At 45.2% G+C, this 24,159-nt stretch overlaps 1 protein-coding gene across 1 annotated transcript in view; it reads left to right on the top strand.

The window, feature by feature from the left end:
• Nucleotides 1-24,159, top strand: part of LOC119386059 (adhesion G protein-coupled receptor L2) — a 30,596-nt gene that overhangs the window by 4,276 nt on the left and 2,161 nt on the right. Inside the window, exons 3-10 of the mRNA XM_037653409.2 lie at nt 891-1,031; nt 12,273-12,373; nt 12,450-12,467; nt 13,423-13,668; nt 15,364-15,472; nt 17,771-18,005; nt 20,977-21,144; nt 22,762-22,980. Coding sequence (XP_037509337.1) covers nt 891-1,031; nt 12,273-12,373; nt 12,450-12,467; nt 13,423-13,668; nt 15,364-15,472; nt 17,771-18,005; nt 20,977-21,144; nt 22,762-22,980 — 1,237 coding nt within the window. The remainder of the gene's footprint in view (nt 1-890; nt 1,032-12,272; nt 12,374-12,449; nt 12,468-13,422; nt 13,669-15,363; nt 15,473-17,770; nt 18,006-20,976; nt 21,145-22,761; nt 22,981-24,159) is intronic.

Below are 24,159 nucleotides of genomic sequence, written 5' to 3' on the forward strand. Positions count from 1 at the left end.
TTGAAGAAGCGATAGATGGAAAAAACAGGGATTACACGGTGCTCAGCATAGCTGGCGACCGCGTGCTATAGCGAAAGGTGGCAAACGGCATAGAAGGTGACAGAAGGCAAAACACACTGACAGAATGCACCACATATGAACAAGGAAAATTAGCGAATGCATGAACATCAAATGTAGAGAAAGACAATGTATTAAAGCTGCCAACTGGAAAACCATATAATATTGGGTGTGTCCATGCTTAATTAGTGCAATTACCCTAAGTCCAACCTATACAAGAAGCTATGCCGCAGGTTTAACCCTTTATTTGTTAAAGGGACACTAAAGAGAAAAACGATTTTCTCTCATATTAGTAAGTTACTCTTTCACATTTCCAAAATCACCACGCTTGCCGAGAGGACGCTTAGTAAGCGAGAAAACGTGCAAAAAGAAATTGCGGGTGGCGACGCCATTCGAAATTCGCGCACCAAACGCCGGGACGTCATAGATTTTTGACGTTGTTTACTAGGTCCTACGTAGTTCCTAATCAGTAAAAATGAAGTACATTGTCCTCTGAGGGGTCCATAGACTTAATATACCAAGTTCCAGTAAATATCGCTGAGAAAAATGCACCTTGAAATCCGTGACATCAGCGGAGACTTCGGCACAAAATTTAAAAATCAAACTTTGAGATTGATTTTCTTCTCTATTAATATGTCTATGATGGTGAAATTAACGTCATTAGAGTTCTCAGTACAATTTATCAATCTGGACCGGTTCATTGTTTCATTTTAGTGCCCTTTTAAATGCGGAGACACTCTTTCGGGAAATTCGGATTAGTGTAGTCTGAGTAAGCATCCGGCCTATTACGGCATCCTGCTACTAACTGTTATCTTCCCCATTATCGGCTGCAGACGCCGTTGATACAGAGCTACAGAAAAGACGCGATCTGCCGGAAATGGACGAGTGTGAAGAGACCGTGTACCGGGGAATCACGTGGCCAGCGACGCCGCCGGACAAATGCGCCGAGATGGACTGCCCCAACTGGAACGTCGGTAAGCGCTCTGAGCGGACGGCATCGACACCTGCGCATACAGGTGTATCAAGATTCTAAAGTGAGGGTTGTTGAAAGTACTCCAAAGGTAAAAAAAAACCTATTCCATGCGTGAGCATATCATAGCGCGCTCCCCTCCACTTGCCCGCGATTTGTGAACGGCGATCAGTGAACGATAAGTGCTGGTTTCCTGGCCTGCCGTATTTGCTCGTACACTGCCACCATTTCTTCATACTTATTGTAACTGCGCAAAAAAACGGACGGAAACACGAAGGGCGAGAAAAGGACAAACAAGCGCAGACTATCAACTGAAGTTTTATTGCAAGAACGAGGTAATATAAAGGGCAGGAATAAGCGAGAGAGGGCAAAAAAAGGAGGAGAAAAAAGGCACGAGGGACCAAATCAACAAAAACTTTGGCAACATCAGGCAAGGCACGCCCGTCATACAAAACCAAGATAACTCTTTATCATGTATGGCGACAGAGGGAACACTGACGCAGGACTCAGAATTCTTTTGAATATGCGCAGCCTCAATTAGTTCTCGCGCTCTTTGGTTCTTATGCCGGAACAACACAGAGGTATCACCAAAGAGCGGAGTGCAGCCGCATTTCTTACAGTGGGCTGCTAGATGAAGACCGGAGTCATGATACAGATACATGATACATGATGTCATACATGATAAAGAGTTAAGTTATCTTGGTTTTGTATGACGGGCGTGCCTTGCCTGATGTTGCCAAAGTTTTTGTTGATTTGGTCCTTCGTGCCTTTTTTCTCCTCCTTTTTTTGCCCTCTCTCGCTTTTTCCTGCCCTTTATATTGCCTCGTTCTTGCAATAAAACTTCAGTTGATAGTCTGCGCTTGTTTGTCCTTTTCTCGCCCTTCGTGTTTCCGTCCGTTTTTTGCGCAGTTACATTAAGTATGGATCATTACCAACTAGCCCAACTTACCACTCTTCTGAACACCATTTCTTATCACCGGCTAACGTTGACAGAAGGACGGGTTATGTGAGCTCGTGTTCGATATTACTGACTAAATAATGAGAAATGTTTGCTACGGCTCGCTATAGTGTTAGTTAAATATTATTGTGTATATCAATGTTAATTTTACTATTCATACATGGTCATATATATTGAATGGCGTTTCGTAAGTGGTCGTCCATGTTGGCTTGTGTTGGATTACGCGGACTGATATCGTTTAACGTAGACTATCCACAGTTATAACAGCAACATTATATTTATTCAATGTCACTCTAACCAAGCTCGTTCATATACGTAGAGTTCAATCTGAGTTGTTTTTTCCTAACATTTCATTTATCAAATAAATGTTTTCAATGCGAACTTGCTGCTCGCTTGCCTGCTATTCATCTTCTCTCTGACGTCATGGCTTTGCGCGTAACGTTCTAAACACACAACTATTGATGAAAGAGGGTACATAAGTACACTCAACAACTTTAAATTTAAGAAATGTAATGAATGAATCAATCGTTCATTCATTCATCTATTTCCAGGAACAACGTTAAGGTCTTTGCGCTAGCACACGCAAAATAATAATAATAATAATAATAATAATAATAATAATAATAATAATAATAATAATAATAATAATAATAATAATAATATAATAATAATAATAATAATAATAATAATAAAAAAAAGATAATAATAATAGCCTGCGTCACAGAAACAGGCATATTTATTATTTTCTTCGGCTACTAAAGAATATACAGAAAAAATTCGGCAGATCCCATGTACCATGGGAATCGATGTAATGCGAAGCATGCGGTGGGAAGGTGACTGTGGCGTAATTTTTACATTGAGCGAGACGTTACAAAATTACGCTAAAGATAGGCGCAAGTGTTGCACACACACAGATATATTGAAGAGTCGCAGATGTGTTATATAACCAGTTGTTTACGGTTGCGTAACGGTGCCAACAGCAACATAGGTATTACCAATACCAGACGCGATAAGGCGGTATATAGTGCTTATACTTGCCCGTTATGACGGTGAACGCACGCACGTTTCACGAACTCGTATGCATGTGTGGAAGATGTTCTTGACAGTTTTCACGTAGATGGCGGAGAGCGCAATGTCTTTGTTTGATGTTCGCAACGCAGACCTCGCCGATTCTACTGCTTGTGTAGAAGTATACGTTTCTGGGCTAGTCTGTTCATGTTCATGTACAAGCCACAAAAGCATGACTGTTTTTGCGCAAGGAAATAATGAAGGAAGGGTTCAAAGGGAGCGCAAAGGGACATGTCTCTGTGCCTTCGATGTCTGGTGGCCGGCGAAGTGGGATGCGGCCTACGTTGAAGTAGCGCATCGCCGTGTTCTTATATGTGCCTACGCCGCCGCACCTGCAATGAAGCCGCTTGTTGTGGACGGCACATTGAAATCACGTGATTGTAGGTTTCAGAAAGTGCTAACACGCCAACTTCTGAGAGCAGAGCGTCGTTTTCGAGGTCGTGCACGTGTGCGTGCACAGACTGTACGTTGAGAGAGCGTGAAATGATTGTTGTGGTTTGCTATCCGGGTCATGTCGTCGATAGAGTCAATAGAGCCGGCTACATGTCGGAACCTGAAGTCACCTTTTGCGTTGGTAACGTATTGACCATCGAGGCTGGCAGCCCTGGAAAGTGCTACGCAGACCAGCTTCAGTGGATGGCTCTTATCGTATCCGAAGGCTACTTGGGTGTATGTGGTCCTTTATGACTTATACAGGGTGTCCCAGCTATCACGCAGCACGATTTAACAAAAGAGGAACGGCATTACGCGAAGCAAACCTACTACATATTGTTCCTATCACACTGGAGTAGCCACTGCTTTTTTATTAATGAGGTTTGATTAATTAGTCACAATTATATTTGTAACTCGACAAGTACTCACCTAGTTGTCAAAATGTCAATTAGGCGTATATAGGCATGTTCAAATGGCATCTAACTGCGCTACTTTTAACAACGTGCTAATTGCGCGCTCATTTTTTTCCGGTTGATCAAGACAGCCCGCGAAATATGAAATGTGGCACGTGACTAGACCGTAGCGCGCGTCGGGAACCAGCGCCCTCAAACAGGCTCCAATGAGGTAGACAGTATCAAGGAAAAAATGCAGAAAAAAGAATGCATCGCCCTATCTGCCACTCCCCGGCCTATGAAACACACCGCTTGGTTTTACAGAGTCAGGCCGTAATCAGAACACCTGCCGCGTTATCAGTGAGAACAGTCGGCCGTGAGATATGGATAATGATAGTGGCGTACTATTCAACGGAATGAATCCCAGCGAAATTGCACACATATCGTTGGCGCCCGACCTGGGGTGCTATGCAGGATGGCCCGAGCTTCTCGGGCACACGCGTTTGCTCCGAGCTCGCATTACGGCGGTCAGGACAGGAAGACAGTGCGGAGCACGAGATAGCAGCGTTGATAGAAACGGCTACAAGAACGAGCATGGCGTCACATACGCATGTGCGGCATTTGCGGCGGTTTTCAAGGGGACGCCGTGTGCGAACGCGTCAGCGCCGCCACTCAGTCAACATTTTGACAGTGTAGTGACGTCAGCGTGATTGTCGCGCTATCTTTTTGCCAACTGATCATCGCGCCTCCCACGGGCGTGTTCGTGGGCGTTTGTCCTCTTTCGGAGAATTCTTTCGTTCCACCTGCAGCATGGAAATTTCCACTCTGGAAGGCAACAAGTGCGCACACGCAGCACTCTGGTGCAGCTCGTTTCGCTTCTCTGGAATATTACAGATAAATAAATGGACAGGTTGCTGCTATACTTACATTACACGTCTGAAGATTCTTCTGTAGTAACGAATCGGTAGAAACAATGTCTCCACAAACAAGTAAATAATAACATTTATCACCGCAAATCCCACCAGGGGCGCTTGCTTCGTGGCTGTGAGTGGTACATCGTGAGCGCGGTGAAGTTAAATGCGAGACATTGTAGCCACGTGATGATATAACCTTTAGTTCTTCGTGCGTGTGTGCATAGTCTGTGCGATTAAGCTGATAGATTAATCGTACCGCTCGCTGGCGTTGCGCCGTGAGCACTGCTCCTCCGCAAGAGCAAACGCGGTGGGCGGACCCGATTTTCGCCGCGGGCGTCTGTCAATCAAATTGATTGACGTGCGAACTCGGACACAAACTCGTTGATTCTGAAAAGGCCCCAGTTCAACTCGGGACTGTCATTGTGCCGGTGTGCCTGTCAAGTGTTTCATGAAGTCGACGCTACTCAGCAGATTCTTTGCATATAAAATATTTTGGTCAGCTTGCACTACTTGTGCAAGGCTGGGGTCATCGGAGGAGCTTGCGGTCACCTAGCTTCTTCGAGCCTATTACGTGGCTCGTCTACTAAGTATGCTTGGCCTGCTTCAGAGTACTGACCGTGTCAGTTCGGTCACAATATTCGTGCTGTTGATTAGCTAGGCTCTAATTAACATGGCAGTGAATAGTTATGTCTTAATTCGTAACGTTACAATTAACACAGTATTAATTATTCAGATTTCATTATCAAGGTCCTCATTAGCACGAATGTACTTAACATAGTGCTAATTAGAGTGATCATAATTACCGCGTACTTGGCGAGGAAGTTCCTAATTAGCATGGCATAAATTAGCCTGCTCCTAATTAGCGTCGTGTTAATTAGCACGCGCATAATTAGCTCGGTCTTAACTAACGTGATACTGAATAGTCCTGTCTCGATTGCTAATGTTTAATTACCACGACATTATAACTCAGGTTTAATTCGCAAGGTCCTAATAGTGTAGAGGTAATTAGCATAATCCTAATTAGCACTATAATAAATAACACCATCTCTATGAGGAAAGTCATGACTATCTTGGTTTTTACACGCTCATAATTAGCGTCGTGTTAATTAGCATGATCTAATTAGCTTGTTCTTAGCTTTACACGGTTCATTAGCGTGGTCTTAGTAAGACGTGGCTTAAATAGCTCGGCCTTAGCATTATTTGGCTTAATCAGCTTCGTCGTAGCATGTCCTGAATTAGCTAGGTATACCGCCCAGCCAATTAGCTAATTAGCCGGCCGCACCTGCTCGGGGAGCGAGCAGACGATTAATGAGAGGACGAAGAGGGCGCGCGCCGGCCGAGCAACGCGCTAGAATGTAGAGGCCGACCATGGTGATTATACACGTGGCATCGGAGATTAGCTCTAGCCGCGGTGTTGTAAGGCGTTCGGTGGGAACTAATCTCGGAGGCCACGGTGCTGATTATTCTAAAGGATACTTAGTGCAGACATTAAACGCTTGAAAATGGGTTCAAACGGCCCGCGAACACATAAAAAATATAGTTAGTAGAGCTTTCTGCCACTTTTCTTCCACGGGTGCACTTCTGCACTCAGTGGAACGACAAACAAATGAAAGAAGGTGCCTCTAGTTTGAAGACACCACCCAACCTTCTCGACCGCTCTTAGGTGACGCCGCGTTCCATCGTAACCAATGGAACGGAGCGCGCGCTGAGGGATGGGTTTCACCTTCGCGTACTGTTAGCTCGTTCAAAAGGAAGTGTCGGCAGAGCTCGGAAAGATCCCGAGTTTCGCCAAACTCGGGCCATCCTGCATAGCACCCCTGTACCCTTGCCAAAATGCGGAACGCTGTCTCTCGCAACGGACAACAGGCAAAGCGGCTGTTTGCAGTAAGCTTACTTGAGGGCGCTGGTTTCCTTTGCGGGCGGGAGCGTAGTCACGTGTTATTTTTCATATTTCACGGGCTTTCTTTATCAGGCGGAAAAAATGAGCACGTAATTAGTACGTTGTTAAAAATTGCGCAGTTAGATGTCCTTTGAACATGCCTACATACGCCTCATTGACATTTAGACAATTAGGTGAGTACTTATCGAGTTACAAATAAAGTTGTGACTAATTAATTAAATCTTATTAACGAAAAAATAGCAGTGGCTACTCCAGTGTACTAGAAACAATATGCATAAGGTTCACTTCGCGTAACGCCGTTCCTTTTCTTTTAAATCGTGCTGTGTGATAGCTGGGACAAGCTGTATGCAGGGTGCTTTTTTTAGACAATACAGATTTTTGATAAAAATCTTATAACAGTAAGGCTCTTGCCGTTTTCGCACATGAACTCTATGTCGAGGGGGAAAAACTTTGCCGCAGTTAAAATGACACTTACCACTAATTAACAAACACTCGTAAATAACTTTTTTAATTATTGAATTAACGTTATAGTTATTGACTTGAGGGCAGGTGCTTATATTAGCAAGTTGTAGTGCGTGCAATTCAGGGCACACTCATTTTTATTGCGATAGCAATTATATGGACAGTCTCGGCTGGTTTTTGTCCGTCACCGTCATTCACCGTATATGTATAAGTATGTGTATACATATGAAAGCACCAAAGAAAAATAATTTAGAAAAATGCTTCCGAAGCGCGGAATCGAACCAAGGACCTCTCGCTCCGCACCCGTGGCGCTAGCCACTACGCCACGAAACACCGATCCTCTAGGGAGCTAACGGCGAACGTTATATACACACCCTGTACCGCTAGCCGGACTCACAGACGGCAGGCTCTTATAAGCGTTTTTTCATTGCCAGCGAGATGGCGCGAGGAGCGCAACGAAGGTCTTTCGCTCGCTGCAGTGGCCGCGTTTGCAAAAGGAGTGCGCTGTTCAAACAGAAATAAGTAAGAACTGCGACATTTAGTTCGCGCTCGTCGTGTGTGTACCTGTTCGTTCGTTTCGTGCGTCCTGCTTTATGGTTTAGCAGTGCGCTTCAAGTATCCAGCTGTGACGCATGATATTTCGCGCTCGTCCTGTGTGCGTTCTTTTCGTGCGTCCTTTGGGCTCGAGCGACGCGCTGGCAATTTCGAGCTGCTTTCCGTTCTTCGCGTTAGATTCCAATTTGTTGCTATCGCATTCATTGCTTCGCCGTTGCGGCGAAACTGTGACTTTTTTTGGAAATCGCGAAAGTTGCACGTAGTTACAGATATTGATGATCAAATTCCAAGGGCGAAATCAAAACTGATGGCGCCCGGCGCGCACAAAGTGCGGTGGGACACCGGGACGACACGTGACAGGGAAGTGACGAATTCGAATGAAGGCGCGCAGAAGCAGAATCTGGCCAGAAAAATCGGCAAGCATTCTGAAGTACACAAGTAGGCAGCTTAATGTTTGCGTGCGATGGGTGGTGCTTATGTGTTTCTTTCTTAAACTATAAAGAGGCGAGAATAACTATTTCGCGTGTCTGCAAGAAGAAGCGCCGAAGTGGCAGCGCCTGAGTTTTATGCTTCCCAGACAAAGAAAAGGTTGACATCGCGCTTTTCTTGGGCACAGTTCGAAAGAAACGGATAAGCACCAAACACTGCGTGCGAAAATAAGGTGATGCGCGAGCACAAGGGAGATGACTTGCAGGTTTTCCCGAATACATATGGCCGCGGCGCGCCTTCATTCAAATTTCGTCGCTCCCTTGTGACGGGTAGTTCCGGTCTGACGTAGCATAAAGGCCAAACCCCATATACGCGAAAATGCACGCGACAGCGACGAGCGACGCGACGTAGATCGTCTTCGCGCAAGCGGTCGCTTGGATGGGCAAACCCCATTCACGCGACTGCTTCAGCGAGCGATCTCCACTGTTGCTGGCATGAGGGCGTTTACTCGTGCCAAAAGTGGCCCGTAGTCAGCGGTATGCAATGTAAAATACGATGTTTTGTTGCTTAATGGTACATAAAATGTTTATCATTGTCTTGCGGCATTTTTTTCGATCCCATCACTGCTGCTACGTGCCGCCAAGCCGCGTCACAGACGGCGCGGGACTTGTAGTTCCCGTCCCTGAGGGCACGTTCGCGTTCAACAACGTCAACGTTGCGCTCGTCGCCGTTGGCCATGTTGATGAATTGTTTGTACGTTGTCGTTGATGCGCGTCGATAAGAAAGCGGCGACAATCAGCAGTACGTCACTGATGCATCTTGTTCCGGTGTTTTGCTATTGGCTGCTTGAGCAACACTTCCGGGCGACGAGCGACGGATTCCAAATCTGAAAAACCGAGCGATCGCGCGAAATCGACCACGCGACACGTCGCGCGAACGGCTTGTTTCGCCGCTCATAGCATCGCTCGTCGCTGTCGCGTGCATTTTCGCGCATATGGGGTTTGGGCTTAACGGTCGCGCTTTGCGCGATCAGTTTCAATTTCCCCCTTGACATTCGATGAAGAATATCTCGAACTACGTGCAACATGTGTGAATGGTAAAAAAATAGGTATGCGTTAAATTGATATACGCACTACAACTTTTTAATATAAACACCTGCCCTTAAGTCAATAAGTAAGAAGTTAATTAACAGGCTTTTGTTAAATTAGTGGCAACAGTGTCACTTTAAGCATGCGGCAAAGTTTTTCCTCCTCGACGTGGAGTGCGTGCGCGAAATCGACAAGAGGCTTACTTTGACAGGATTTTTATAAAAGATTTTTATAAAGTTTTTGTCTAAAAAAAACAACCTCTATAGTTATGGCGTTTACTTGCGCAAGGGGAAACTGTGCCCTCTTACACAAGATATTTTCTGGCGTATGTCGTGGCTGTGGTGGTTCGCAGTCCCATGGGCACTCATTTCAATTTTATTGAGGCTGTGCGGTAGTGATGTGCTTCGTCCTGGCTGAGGCGACAGTGCCTATACCGTGGATGTTAAATATTCAAGCCACAGTTGCAAGAGGTTGCCGTGTTCATCACGCTCGATGTACGACAAGGTTCCCATGTTTCTATTAACGAGGCCGTCGCTTACGTCGATGTTGGCCATGAGCATGTACAGCTTGCCGATGCTCAGGTAAATTGAGGCCGGCAGGCTACCCATGTCGCTTGCGTTCAAGTTGACCAACTTGTTCGGGGCATCTCTGCGTACCCGCTCGCTCTTATAGCTAGTTAGGTTATCGCATGTGGGATGAAATAACACGTTGTCCGCAACGTCGAAGCAACGTGCGTTATAGCGGTCGACGTCCGCATTGCTGTAGTATAGCCGTATGCCGTCAGGGCATTTAGCGGCGGCTTCTTCGCGTGTCACAAAGCGGCTCTCAATCAATCTGACGTCATCCTCGCGCACCATGAGGCCATCGCCCAGCCTCATATGAAATAAAAAGAGAACACTGCGTCATTCTGGCAGACCACGTGGACGAGTGGATGGCAGTCGAGCGTCTTCCAGGGGTGTTCAGTCTTCAGCTCCCTTACTTGCCTTGCATTTCAATGTGTATGTTCGCCGTTAATGTGTTGATTGAGACTGTGAATCATATGTGGCAGGTATCCGCACAACATGAACTGTGGTATGTGGGTATGTGTCCCACGTGACTGATAGAAAGGGTTTTGATGACGTACGCGATAGGCGTTTTGCGGTATTCTTGTCATGACCCGTGAATCGTGTTCGTCATACATTGATCCCCTGCTGTGCCACTTTTTGGTATAGTACAAGTTCTGGAGACGACCAGGAGAGCTCCCAGACAAAGGCGGCTAGATAGATACGTAGAAGTGCGTGAGATTCGCTAAGAAATGCTTCGCATTTAAAAATTTAACACACCCGATCGGAAGTGGCCCCAATACTTCCACCATTCACGCTTTCAACATAGCTTGCAATTCAGAAACTGAGACGTCTCATATTATCTGTCATCTCCCAGGCATTGAAACACTGTTTTTCATAGGGTAGTAGCTCTGACGAAGGCCACAATTAAGGCTCACGAGTGCCGGTTCAGTGCACACCAGGTCTCCGATAAGAACAACGGAAAACATCGCTATACGAGATAGCGTCAGCGTTAGAGGGACGAATCTCATCCTTACCCGCTTTATATTTAGCTGTAGGGGCTGCAGTAGCCTACGACAGATCGTTTGATATCGTGCGCCTATATGCAGGCGCTTCGCCATAATTATAACTCTAAATGAGAAAACCGAATGAGCGTTTTATGGAGCGAGTTCTTTCTTTTTGGTAAAGAACGATCTTTTGAACGGCAGCTTCGCACCGTAAATGTAACAGGAGTCCACGACCTTCCGTGAATTCGCCAGTAAAGGTTATTGCACGAATGTGCGCGCACTTGCTGTCATTATGCTGTGCCGCTTTCCTCCTCCGCCAGTACGGGTTAAGCTCACCGATCTGAATCATGGTTAGGCCTGTCCTTGCTACCGCTTCCCTCTCTTTCTATTTCTGTCTCGCGTATTCTTTCCTTTCAAAGTGGCTATATTTACTTTACGACAACCACGCCGACAAGACACCCGTTCACTTTAGTGAAGAGCGGTAGAAATCTACGCTGTGCATCTCACAGGACCTATAACACGAATAATATCAACGTCTCGTTTGATGACCGTATAGTCCCGGACACCTCCGCAAGAGGCGCGACGTGTCTACGAGAGCGCTTAGGTGATGGCGAACAAGAAACGTTGCAGTGCATTTCCTAAGAAAAACAGTGGTAGTGTGTGAATTCGTTCGTTGCACTGAGGCAGAGGCGTAGTATAGTACACGAGTGTTTTTTTTATTTCTATGCTGCAAGAGCGGATGGCTTTGACCAGCCAAAAGATAGCTTACATTAGCCGCGGTTCGTAATATTTGAGTGAATGTAGGCTTCACACAAGCTGTACATTTGTTTCCGGATGTCTTAATGTTATGTGCATATCTTGATTATAGTTCGACATAATAATACGTATGTCTCATTTACCACGACTATGTATCCCCTCCAATTTGTTTATGCTTTATGCTGACTTAGAAGCTGCTTCTAATAGCCCGGCTTACTCACCACATAACGCTGCCCCGCCACGGTGGTCTAGTGGTTATGCCGCTCGACTGCTGACCCGAAGGTCGCGGGGTCAAATCCCGGCCGCGGCGGCTGCATTTTCGATGGAGGCGAAAATGTTTGAGGCCCGTGTACTTCGATTTAGGTGCACGTTAAAGAACCCCAGGTGGTCGAAATTTCCGGAGCCCTCCACTACGGCGTCTCTCATGATCATATCGTGGTTTTGGGACGTTAAACCCCAGATATTATATTATTATTATTATTATCACCACATAACGCTGTGCATTAAAGGTTAAAAAAAAACCGAAAGTCACGCCGCATTCTGTCCGACATTCAAGATCTCATACAGAGGTTGCACTAAGCGCCAACGTGAATACTTCACACAATGTCCTCGGGTATGAAACATCCTTGTGACAATTCTGTTTATTTAATCATTCTGCAATATGCCCTGTTGCTCACTACAACGTTGCCAATGGTATATACGCACTGGCGTCTTTACCATCACCTTCTGCCCACCTCTACAGGCATCATGACGTGGTGCTGCAACTCTAGGGGATACTGGAAGACTCAGAGCCCCAACACGGCGCAGTGCGTGCAGCCTTCTGTCCTGTTGCTGAAGAGCCAGGTATGGCACTTAGTCAAGCGTGCTCGGCACCCAAGAGCAGTGCGCCGAATATGCCCCGTTCTTTTTCTTTTTACAGATTACAGCGAGCTCCAAGGCAAGTTGTTCGGGATTTTCCTGTGGTTCATTACCAACAATTTTGAATCGACGGTAAACATCGAGTTAAAAATATTTTATAATTTCATCAGCTTTTAGTGCCAGTCTCGTCGCTTCTTTTTTATTTTTTGTCTCCAGTGGAATGAATTATGCACCTACGTTAAATTACATGCAAGCGTCTAATTACGAATTCAAGTGCTTCTGTGCTTGTACATCGAAAGGTGAAAAGCACGTACCGGAGATTCGCAAGGAGATTATCACCGAGTCACATATTTGAAACAGTAACTGCTTCTCTTTTTGTCGTGAAAGTGTCTAGCCTATGGTATATTATTAGCCGGTGGATCAAATGTTCGTATTCTTTTTCTTTTCCCACCTGGTTTTTTATGCGCTGCTTTTTTATTCATACCAGTGGGATGCACCTATCTCTTGAATTTTCTTCTTCGCTCTTTTCGTTCTCTCATTGCGGTATTTATTTCAGCTTATGGAATTTATAATAATAATAATAATAATAATAATAATAATAATGAATGTAACCTTCTTGTGTTGTCATTCTCTTTATTCTTTCTGCCTGTTATGCTATTCCTTTGCGCAGAGCTACTAAGCGGACTGTTCATACCCTCGTTCTGGGATGTAAAACCTCAACAATTATTATTATATTATTACCAAGCAGACTGTTAACCTTATTAACCTCGGAGACTTCCACCTCTCTCTTTCTCTGCCTCTCTCGCTCTGAGCCGCTCGTTAACGGCCACCTGCTGCGACGCCCGTATCACTTGTGTTTATTCCGAGGCTGCGATTGCGGCGCCCCCGCCACATCCTTCAATTGATAAACTCTGTCAAAGCCAGCTTGCAAATAAACAAATTCCAGTGCTTCGAGCGGCGGCCCCGTCCGCAAGAAGAAACAAACATAAAACAAGCTTGTACGCAGTGCCTTACGCAGTGCCGCCTCTGCACAGCAGAAATACTTAGCCGACATCATCGAGACGGTGAGCGATTTCGTGGGCAACAACTCGCTCGAGGTCGGCGGCGATCTGGTGGCCATCGTCGATCTTCTGGACATGGGCGTGGCGAGGAGCGACACTGGCGACAACTACCCCGGCCGCATCGCCAGCGCGGCGCAGGCGCTGCGCGTGGGCGGTCTCACGGCCTCCACGGTCGACGCGCTGCTCAGCCGCGACAAGCCCTGGAACGAAGTGCCTGTGGTACGTCCGAGAATGTCGTTCAAGAGTGGGCTGAAATTTTATATGCGAGTGCATACCTTATAGCATCCCATATAAAATTGCTATATATGGCCTTTATATGTTTCATATAAGGCCATATATGACCATATAAAGGTTCATATAAGCTCATGTACTGACGTATATTAAGGTATATGCTGCCACATATGGGTCATTATAAACCCTTACACTGCCATATACGGGTCTACATAAACCCATATATGGACACCTATTAGTCCATATACTGCCATATATGAATGCAAGTTAATATTGTTTGGATTTTACGTCACAATACCACGATATGATGAATGCAAGTTAGGCCTTATGTGCATGCCTACAAGTGTGGCATATATCAATTGCCTTACCAGGACACAGATACAGGACATGTGGCATTTGTGAACGGCGTCCTGGCCTATAGCGAGCTAATTCGCATATACTACGAGCTATTATTAGCACTGCATAATATTTTGACGAGTGTTGCATAAATTATGGCTTATGTAGGCTAGTGTAGGCTAATACTTGCTAAATCACGACCGGGGATGCCCAAGTACGCCCAAATTATTGCTAATACTGGCTAATGCCGGCTTACAATAGGTAGATGTCAGCTTATTTGATAACTGAAAACACATATTTGCTGGCAAGGTTTGGTGAAGGCACCATACGCGTGCACGTTGAACCTCGTCACACATCTACGTAAAGGGGGAAACATTCGGAAATGATTCTATAGATAATAGTGTTCGCTTCCTTGTCCATGTCTTTATTTTTTTTTTGGCGAAGTTATTGACCAATAAGCATTTACTCGTAAAGGCTACTGTCGTCAACCAACTCACCTTCTGTCATCAGTGCAACTATGAATTAACGGCATGGAAGGGTGAAAACGAAACAGTAGCACCTCAGTACTTGCAAGTAGTAACAACAACACTCGATTATGGAAGTACAAGTGACGGCGCAGTTGGTCGACTAACGAATGATATACTGCCATGTTATGAAGTTGGTTTGTTCTTACATTTAACTTGTTTACATTTACTTTTAAACTTTACGAGTGCATAGGATGTGCCGAGGAGTATTCGAGCTTTATTTTACAGTGTTTTGCGGCGTGTGTTACGGATAATCTCTTCGAGCTGCACGTTACGTTCGGTAAGTCTGGATATTTAACACAGCAGAGATGTATAAACCTCAATAGAGCCTCCGTTAGAAGGCCATCTTTATCTTTTACAACCAATCAGTTACCTGCAGTGGTGCAGAAGATTTCCAGCTTTTAATTAAAGCTAGTGTATTGTCGAACGCGAGGGCTTCAAATATGGATCAAAGAATTTTCGCGTAAATTTCTGGGCATTGAAGATCAGCTACATTTTAGTGTATTATTGCCGTTGGTTGATACTGCATGCGCTGTCTCAACGCCTCAGCCTTAAAAAATAATGTTTGTTACCTCTGCTTTTCTCCACCATGAAAGCGCACGGGAAGGTTGTACGTGTGCGCAGTTTATATGGCGGTCGCTTGGTGAGGCAAGTGTCCGTACGAATTGAACAAGACAGTAGAGAACACAAGTTCACTCGTAGAATAAGAAACAAGTTATTTACTGCATTGCGCATCGCACGTGAGAGCTCAGAGGAAAGAGACCGTGATTCATAAGGCGACAGTATTACGATATTGTAACCTTCCGTTCGTTTATTTTCGCAGCAAACGCGCCACAGCTGCGCCACGACTTTACTGCTGATCATGGACGTCGCCGGAATAATCCTGAGTGCTGCCAGCAGTGAACAAAAGATTCTGGCTTTCATAAACTTCCGTAAGTGCAAGGTTATCGCCGTACTTGCTAATTAACACTCGTGGCGCAGAAGGACTTCAGAGAGAATCAGCGAGGCATAGCGAGCACCTACTGCGTGAAAAAAATAACCTCTATTCCGCTTTGGCTGTAGAATACATGTCGCACAGGTCAGCATACTCTGTCACTGCCGTTATCTTAATAGCCCTTGCTGCCTGATTAGAACAATGACTTTTGAAAACACATAGAATTAACTAAAGTTGATTCGAATATAACATGTAGCATGCCGTTACAGTGCGTGACGGAAGGAAAAAAAAAGAGAATGAACACCATAGCAATAAATCATGTTACCAACAATGAAGAGATAAAACTTGTGCGAACATTCCGTCAACAAATACAGTGGCAGGGAGGCAAGCGGAAGCTAATAAAAATTCCTATGGTGTCATAGAACTCTCCACATTCCGAACTCAAGCATTATACACTGTGGTAATACGAAATATGCGTTTGCCTCAAAGCACACGAAATATTAAAACGCACAATTTTATAGGCCAAAAAGACAAAGAAAAGACAGCAAGTAGAATAACTAGCGCCGTATTACATGTTTAGGGCAGAATGAACGAGTGGCATGGGCTTACGTAGTTTCGCATTCAAAATAAATAAATAAATACCTTAAAATATACAGACGAAACGAAGCCGAGTGAAAAGTCTCCGAGCGACGCTCGCTAAGAGCGTTAAAGATGCGTATATGAAGGCAGGAAAGGAGCAGGGGTCGTTGTACTGGAATCGACGCATGACGGCGGTAACCTTATTCGTCTCTAGGCAGGTTAACCTGATATAACTTGCTCTCACTCGCTGTCTGCGCCGTGCAAGCGTTATGTAACCCTTTTAGGCCAGCTATAAACACACATGCTCAGCCGTACGCCGCCTTATAGCGTCACGAGGACTAAGTGAGTCCACATGTGATTTTCCCGCACTGCATATAGAGAGCACTTGCAGGAATCTGCAGTAATGTGCCACAGACTTTATTCTTCGTTGGTACTTACATTACACCAGCAGTGCCTGCATAGCATTAGACCACTTCAAAGAGGCTGCTTGCATATTAACTTAAATCAAGGGAAGGACCTCTCTGACGCTTCGTTATACTTTCAAATGCACGTTAGTGCGAAGCAGGCTGGGGACTTTCGCTTCCAAATTTTTCCACAGCTCCAAGATACGAGGCTGTCTAATCTGTTAATTTAGTCGAAAGGCGGCGCACGACACTACAGTTCGTGCATGCAATGTTTTTGGAGAAATAACTTCATTTATCACGACATTAATTGACATTGTTGCGGTTATTTCGTTGCCTTACTTAACGAACACCGCGAAAAAAAAAAGAAAAATAAGAGACGAAAGGAGCAACAAAACGGCAAGAGCGCTGACTGCTAAGTGAAGCATTTATTGCACAAAACCGCGCTTAAATAACGTGGGTAACACACCGCGTATCACGAGAATCAGGTTAGAAAGTGAAAACTAACAAGGTGATAACTATCTTCGCAAGTTGAGATAACGAAACTTTTCGTCAATCTTTGTTATCTCAGCTTGCGAAAATAGTTATTGCCTTGTAATTTTTAACTTTTTTTTTAACGGAACCCTCCTCCTGTACGCGTAGTGTGTGACCGATGTCATTAAGCATGGTTTCGTGCAATAAATGCGTCACATCGTAGTCAGTGCCGGTACCGTACCCTTCCTCCTTTCTTCTTTTGTTTCTTTCTTTTTTGCTGTTCATTAAAAGGACACTAAAGTGAAACAATGAATCGGTTTCGATTGATAAATTGTACTCTGAAATCTGTAATGTCATTGTTTCACCATCATAGGTTTATTAACAGTGGAGAAAATCGAAGTAAACGTTTCATTTTTAAATTTCGCGCCGAAATATCCGCGCGTGGCGTCACTGATTTCAAAGCGCATTTCTCGTATCCTGGAGACATTTTCTCAGCGAAATTTCCTGAAACTTGTTATGTTAAGTCTATGGCCCCCTCAGAAGACAATGCGCTTCATGTTTTACTTATTAGGAACTACGTAGGACCTAGCAGACGCCGTCGAAACCTATGACGTCACGGCGTTTGGTGGGGGAACTTCAAGGTGGCGTCGCCACCCTCATTTGCTTTTTGTTGGTTTTTTCGCTTTATCCGCTTTATCCTTTCGCTTTATCTTAGCGTGGCGATTTTGGAATTGTGAAAGAGTGAGAAAAATCGTGCTTCTCTTTAGTGTTCCTCTATGTATGCAACCGTACCAACTAGCCCCGTTTTCCACCTTCCTGAAATTTCTTTCCTTTACTCGCAGAGATGAACATAATCTCGAGCACGACGACGCACATCGCCAATCAGACTATGCTTCTTCCCGCGCCAAGCAACACGTCCGACCGAACGTACAGCACCGCGCAGCTTCGCATCGCCCGCAACTCGAGCGGTGCCGACGAAGATTCGCCGGTTGGCTGCGATGGCGACGGCGGCGCCGGAGACGTCGTGATCGTGTTTACCGAGTTCCCGAGGCTCGATAAGCTCCTCCTCGACGACGGGTGAGAGCAAGGCCGCTAGAGCGCGCGCGCGCGCGCTCTGTGTTTTCCCAGAAAACAGCGGGACGGTTGCCCCAGCTTTGTGTGTTCCGCTGGCGCCACAGCCTGGTGTATGTACACGCGTGTGGGTGGCCGCGGTGTACGAGACTCTCAGGGACATCAGCAGGGCGGCGCCGAGGTTGGCATTAAGATGAAAGACGCACCACGCCGGCCGGGTATACACCACTTGTTAGAAGCGCGCCTGTCCATGCGTCGCTTTCGAACTTCGATGGGTTCTGATAAATGTCCCGAATTCATTGTGACGGCCGGCTTAGCTTCAAAAGTAACGTTTCTGAGGTCCGGTCATCGTTAACTCGACATTGACCCATATTTACGCCTTCGTTGTCTTTTCCTTCGACCTTTGCAACTGTATAGCTACTATTGGACGTCTCGGCAAGGACATATCATCTCTCTACACTTGTCGAACTCTCCGGGAAGTGAATAAATATGGCTACCGTTAGGTAAGCCGTGTCGCTGCAGAGGTATAGAGTCAGTCAACAAAAGCTGAAGCGCTGCGTTTGTGGTGATACTTGAGCGAGATTCGACCTTCGGCTAAGCAGCAATTCTATAGTGCTTGAAGATGTAAGACAAGACAATATGCAGAAAAGTTGCTACAGACTGGCCGGCGAACGAATGTTATACGCCGTACTGTTGTCAGGGTCAAGAAAAAAGTGAACTAGGCTAGTCCCGCTGCAGTCCCAAAAAGTAGCCGCATAATTTCAAGAAGCAGTAACGAAGCAGCCCCGCGCTACAAATACCATGTAAGTGGAAGAAGGGATTACTGAGTCCACATTTAAACTGTCGCTACGGAGTATATCTCGCCACGCGATGTATCTAGGCGCAAGACGTCTTCGAGCTGCTACCTTGGAGATCAAAATTTGTTTGCTTAGAAAGCATCATAAGCGAGAAATACTTAAGGTCGCGAAAATATTCGTGTTCCATAGTTTAAATGTCCGCTCACACAAAATTATAGCTACTAAAATACGTGAAACACAATAGCAACGTCGCAAGCGGCACAAGAGGGGCCATTAATGAAGTTCCAGAATACCTGCGGCTGTGACAAGTGAAGACGCAGCCTAGCTCATTAGAGGCTGACAACGTGAGAAAGAATGTCGAAAGAAAAACGAGAAAACAAAAAGAAGTAAAATTAAAAGAGGGAGGGATAGTGCGAAATGTATACGCTTTTGAATTGTATCTTTAAAGCAAGATCAGTATTCACAGTGAACAGATGCATATGCAGGTTGACGAAACCTGTGAGGGATTTCGTAATGTCATCTATGCATTCCACATGCGAATTTCTGCACAAACATTTGACCGTCGCACGAGTCGCGCCAAGTTATTAACAAACAAGGTGACATTATCAAGAATTAAGACTTCGGATATTACCATATTGATTTGCCTGATGTCGCAAGACGCGTGCTGAAAGACAACGAAAGCTAGCGTCGTTTTATGAAAAAGAGTTCGCATAGTTTTCATTACATTCAACAAATTTCCGTCCACAGATGTCACTTTGACAAATTTTCATCGCACAATTATTCAAGTGTAGCAGAATGCCCTAAGTACAAGCGGTATAAACAGTGACGCCAGTTCGATGGTGTTTCTTACGGATAACGCGTAAGTCGTTATTAGCGGGTTTACGTACACATGCACAGCACCCCCTCAGACTTCTTCTTGAATCCCAAAATTAAGGCAATTTTGAAAGTCACTTTCCGTCTTCAACACAAGACTCAAAGCAAACAACCTAGCAAACATTGAACGTTTCGCTCCCTATTTTGTATAAAAATTTACTTTACAAATTGTTTTTCTGATAATGGGTACACGCTGATTATTTTTCTGTCTATTCAACCTTACTTCGCAAGCTATCTAAATAGCTGCGCGTTTACTGTCAAAAGAATACTTTTCCGCGTTGTAGATCTATAATCTTCGATTATTGGAGAATCGCGCAAGAACGCTGCCCTCGTTCATGAAAAGACGCGCACTGACTATTTCATCGGTGACGGACTGCGACCATAGAATTCATCAGAACGACACCGCCACCTATTTTGAACTCCAGACATCTGAAGGAGAGTCATCCATCACCTCTGACAAGCGAGGCAGTATACGTTTCGTGCTGACAAGGACAGGACGAAAGAAATGTAATTAATATGCCTGGTATACCCCGCGAATTCGAGGTCACACATATTTGTTTCCGGCTGAAGTAGCGCTTATACGCTACCGTCGGCAACGTTTGTTTATGGGTGCGGTCCCATTGCACGTGATGGCATGATGTTTGCAAAAACGCCGTTCAAGCGAATGAATACCGTATTTATTCGAATCTAAGCGGATGTTTTTTTATCGAAAAAACCATGTGCGAAAGTAGGGGGGTCGGCTTAGATTCGAGAACAATGATTAAGTTTTTTTTGTTTTTCTGGCCTTGCGAATTAAGGGGGTCGGCTTAGAATCGGGGCCGGCCTAGATTCGAGTACATACGGTAACACCTCGACGCCTACCGTGGGTCCCCACGGATAGGTGCGTGACTGACGCTTAACCTGACGCTTAACTAGAGAACATTTTTACGGTCTGAAAAAGTCCACACAATGAATTAATCGCATGATTTGTATTCTCCTATAATGTTGGCGCCGCTGAAATGATAAGGCTGCTTCTTAATTGCAGCTTGAACATCACTATAAGGCATGCTTTCCACTATACATGAATGCTTCTGGGGCGTATAGGCATAAAATTCCCCATAAATATTTCGTTTCTAGGCCCGGTCGGCGAAAGCTCTGCAGGACTATCAATAAAGTTGTTACCAACCAAATTTCGTTTCTCATTGCCACCTAAATTTTAAGGTGCATATTAAACGCTAAACTACGCTCTCGCATATGTAAACTTCGATAATGCCGCCTCAGATCGCCACGAAGTCAGTGATGGCACCTTTGTAATGACGTGCCCGCAGGGTGGACGTAGAGGATCCTAAGCAGGAACTGAACTCTCCGGCCATCAGCATCCGAGTGGGCAGCGAGGCTCCGGGCTTGGTGTTGGGCGCGCACGTCGAACTGGCTCTACCCATGCTACACCACGACGCAGAGAACCCTACATGCGTATTCTGGGACACCCTCATCAAGTAAGTGTACAACCTCTTTCATCGCGGCTCTAAGCAAGTCAGTCGTACACGAGTAAAAGCCAGGTCATCTTGCACATAATGGCTACCTTACTGTGTCCTCACTTTTGAATGCGGTCCTTAGTGTCTCGAAATACGCTGCTCACGCGCCTTCTATACACATAACACCTGTGTGTAAACATGTGTATTAGCTATCGATGGAGTCCTTTATGAACATTCACATGATTATTCATCAAGGAAATATAGGAAGCGTGATTGCTTGAAGCCATATTGCGGTGCTACTTAACGACCGTAAGAAATTGCGCTTTCGCTACTTCGTTGAACTGACTTACTTTTCTTCCTTAATTCTGCATTCGTAGCATAGTTCCGCCTTCGTAGTGAATGTCATTACGCAGCGACATTGAAGAAGCTCATGCAAAAGATTATTTTGCCATTCCTGGGACTAAAATCTTGAAACATGTGCCAAGGCAGCTGAAGACACATTTATACGAGACCAGCCTTCGAGCTGTCAATACCTTTGGTGGTACGAGTACAGGTGCTTATCATCTTCCTCACCGGTTCTGGCCTTTTTAAAATTGAAGCGAACAACCATTTAACACACGGCTTTCGTCAGCGAGTGGCTAACTTGCTCACGGCAAACTGAACGCCCAATTTCAGTTGAGAACGCCCACAAAAAAAAAACAAGAGCTAGCGGCAGTCTCAGTGCTTTCGCAACAGATATCCCTCCAGCCTACTGTGTAGTTAGTACTCAGCCTGTGGTGCTCAAGTATAGTCAAGTGCCCATTTCCTCTCTGGTGAGCTTTATCGGACGGCGGCCTTGCTACCCCGTACGCTTCCTGAGCTATTGCGCAAATTAGTTCAAGCACGGCACTCGATCCTAATAGCACTCTTATCTCTGTTGTTGCGGTCAAGCGTTCCGCATCTGGAGTTGCTGCACTTCTGTCCAAGTTTGGTCGCTCCTAAAAGCACACGCTTGTCGTAAGGAAATGGATAAAGCTCTGACGTAACTGTTGCTAATAGTGTTTTTTTTTCATTATTTACCTTCGATTACTGCAGCATAAGTGATATCAGCTCATAGTAATCGTTGATGGTGATAATTAGCAGTAGATAAGCAGCAATTTAGTACTGTGCTGGATGGAAGAAAATGTTCTCCCAACGGCTCCCACTGTGACACTCAGCTAATTAGCTGAATACTCTGTGATACTCAGCTAATTAGGCTACATAGGCGGCTGTTCCTAAGTCGATTTTACTTAGTGCATGTACTTATAAGCTGGATCTGATCGTAGTATCCGTTGCATTTGGTCACGGTATTACTTTGTTGCTAGTGCAATGGAAAGTATTAAGAAAAGTAACTCGATAGTGTGGTGGCTTGGGCGAGTTGGTAATTCAATGTCGAAATGGCTGCACAGCGCAAATTGAACGCGGACAGAGGAAAGGACACAGCACAAAGCCTGTGTTGTATCATCTCATCTGTCCTCTTTCAATTTGCGCTGTGTAACCGTGTCACATTCTGAAAAATCTTTGGCAGGCTTTTTTCTAGCAATACAGCCATAGCGTGACACTTTCGTGTGATACCTTCTCTACAGTGCTCCTCCATCTTTTAATTTGTAACACGTACAGTGAATGGAGCCCGGACGGATGCCAGGTTGGGAGACGTAACAGCACCCACGTGGTCTGCTTCTGCCAGCACCTCTCCAACTTCGCCGTGCTTATGGACCTGCGCGGAGCGCTGCCCAGAGACGAACGGTCCACGCTGCCCCTCAGAATCATCACCTGGACAGGTTGCAGCGCGTCCGTTCTCTGCCTCTGCCTCTGCGTCGCTGCGTTCGGTTGCTTCAGGTGAGCTACACATCGACGTATGACTACTCGTTTACCGGCTAATGCAAATGAGCCATTGGCGGAGTGTTTGGAAATTTTTGATCTGACGTAGATTGTACAGGGTGTCTGAAATGTAAGCGTAACAAAGGTCGTTGACTTGCCGTAACAAAGGTCGTTGACTCGCTGTCACTGTGTAAAGTTATTCAGCATGAACAGGTGAAGTGACGAACTACGGGTCTTACGCTATCATAGCGCGCTTGAAATTGCAATGTAACTCACAATCACAGACATATTTTTCTTATTTTCTCACTGAACAGTTACTTCTCGGAACATCAGCATCACAGAAATTATTACGCGATAACGTTATGAACAATTGCAAGTTACTTAAGAAAGAATGCTTTTAGAATGTTTTAAGTAGTGTTCGGAGAATATAATTAAAGAGGCACGGTAGCTGTCAGCTCGATGCAGACGCGTAAAATATTCTCTGAAAAAATAAAAGCAACCCACCAGCGTCCCAATTTGCCACATTCCAATGGTTCCCAGCTTGAGTGATCGACCGAGCACCTGCGTGATCGTCATGACCTATCGAATGGTGAACAGGCCGAACTATCACATCGTCACGTGCTCAACACCACTGGCTGTCAACATCCTAAAAAGAGTAATTACAGGACTTCGCAATTTTATATGTTTTTATTTTCATACAATCAATGATAGTCAGAAATCAAACTCAGAGGCCCCCATAGCTATGTAAAGTAAAATTTCAGTACATGTGTTGGTTCCTACAATGCGCGCACTATGTTGATGTCCTTTTACGTCACCGCTCAATAAATTTGTCAGCTGACGAGCAACATCCGAGAACAGTTGTACTTAATTCCAATGCACTTTCTCCTCCAGATAATCACTTCGAGAGGAGAAAGTGGACTAAAGGTGTCCCATCAAAGAATCTCGAGGATCTCCGCAACCATCCATTTTTTTTTTGCACCAACACCGATGTGTAGCATCACAAACAAATGTACGACGAGAACAAGTGGTCGGGTGGCTGCGATAATAGCCACTCTGTCCGGTCTCTCCTCTGCAACTTCTGACGGCATTTTTCGCGCTGTTTCAAAGATAAAGCTGGACTAGTCATTTGCAGAAATTCAGTGCTTCATCACTTCCCGCTATTGTGCGAAGTTCATGATGACAACGCTCTGTCTACAG

The sequence above is a fragment of the Rhipicephalus sanguineus genome, chromosome 3 (genome assembly GCF_013339695.2).
Source record: "Rhipicephalus sanguineus isolate Rsan-2018 chromosome 3, BIME_Rsan_1.4, whole genome shotgun sequence".
NCBI lineage: Eukaryota > Metazoa > Arthropoda > Arachnida > Ixodida > Ixodidae > Rhipicephalus > Rhipicephalus sanguineus.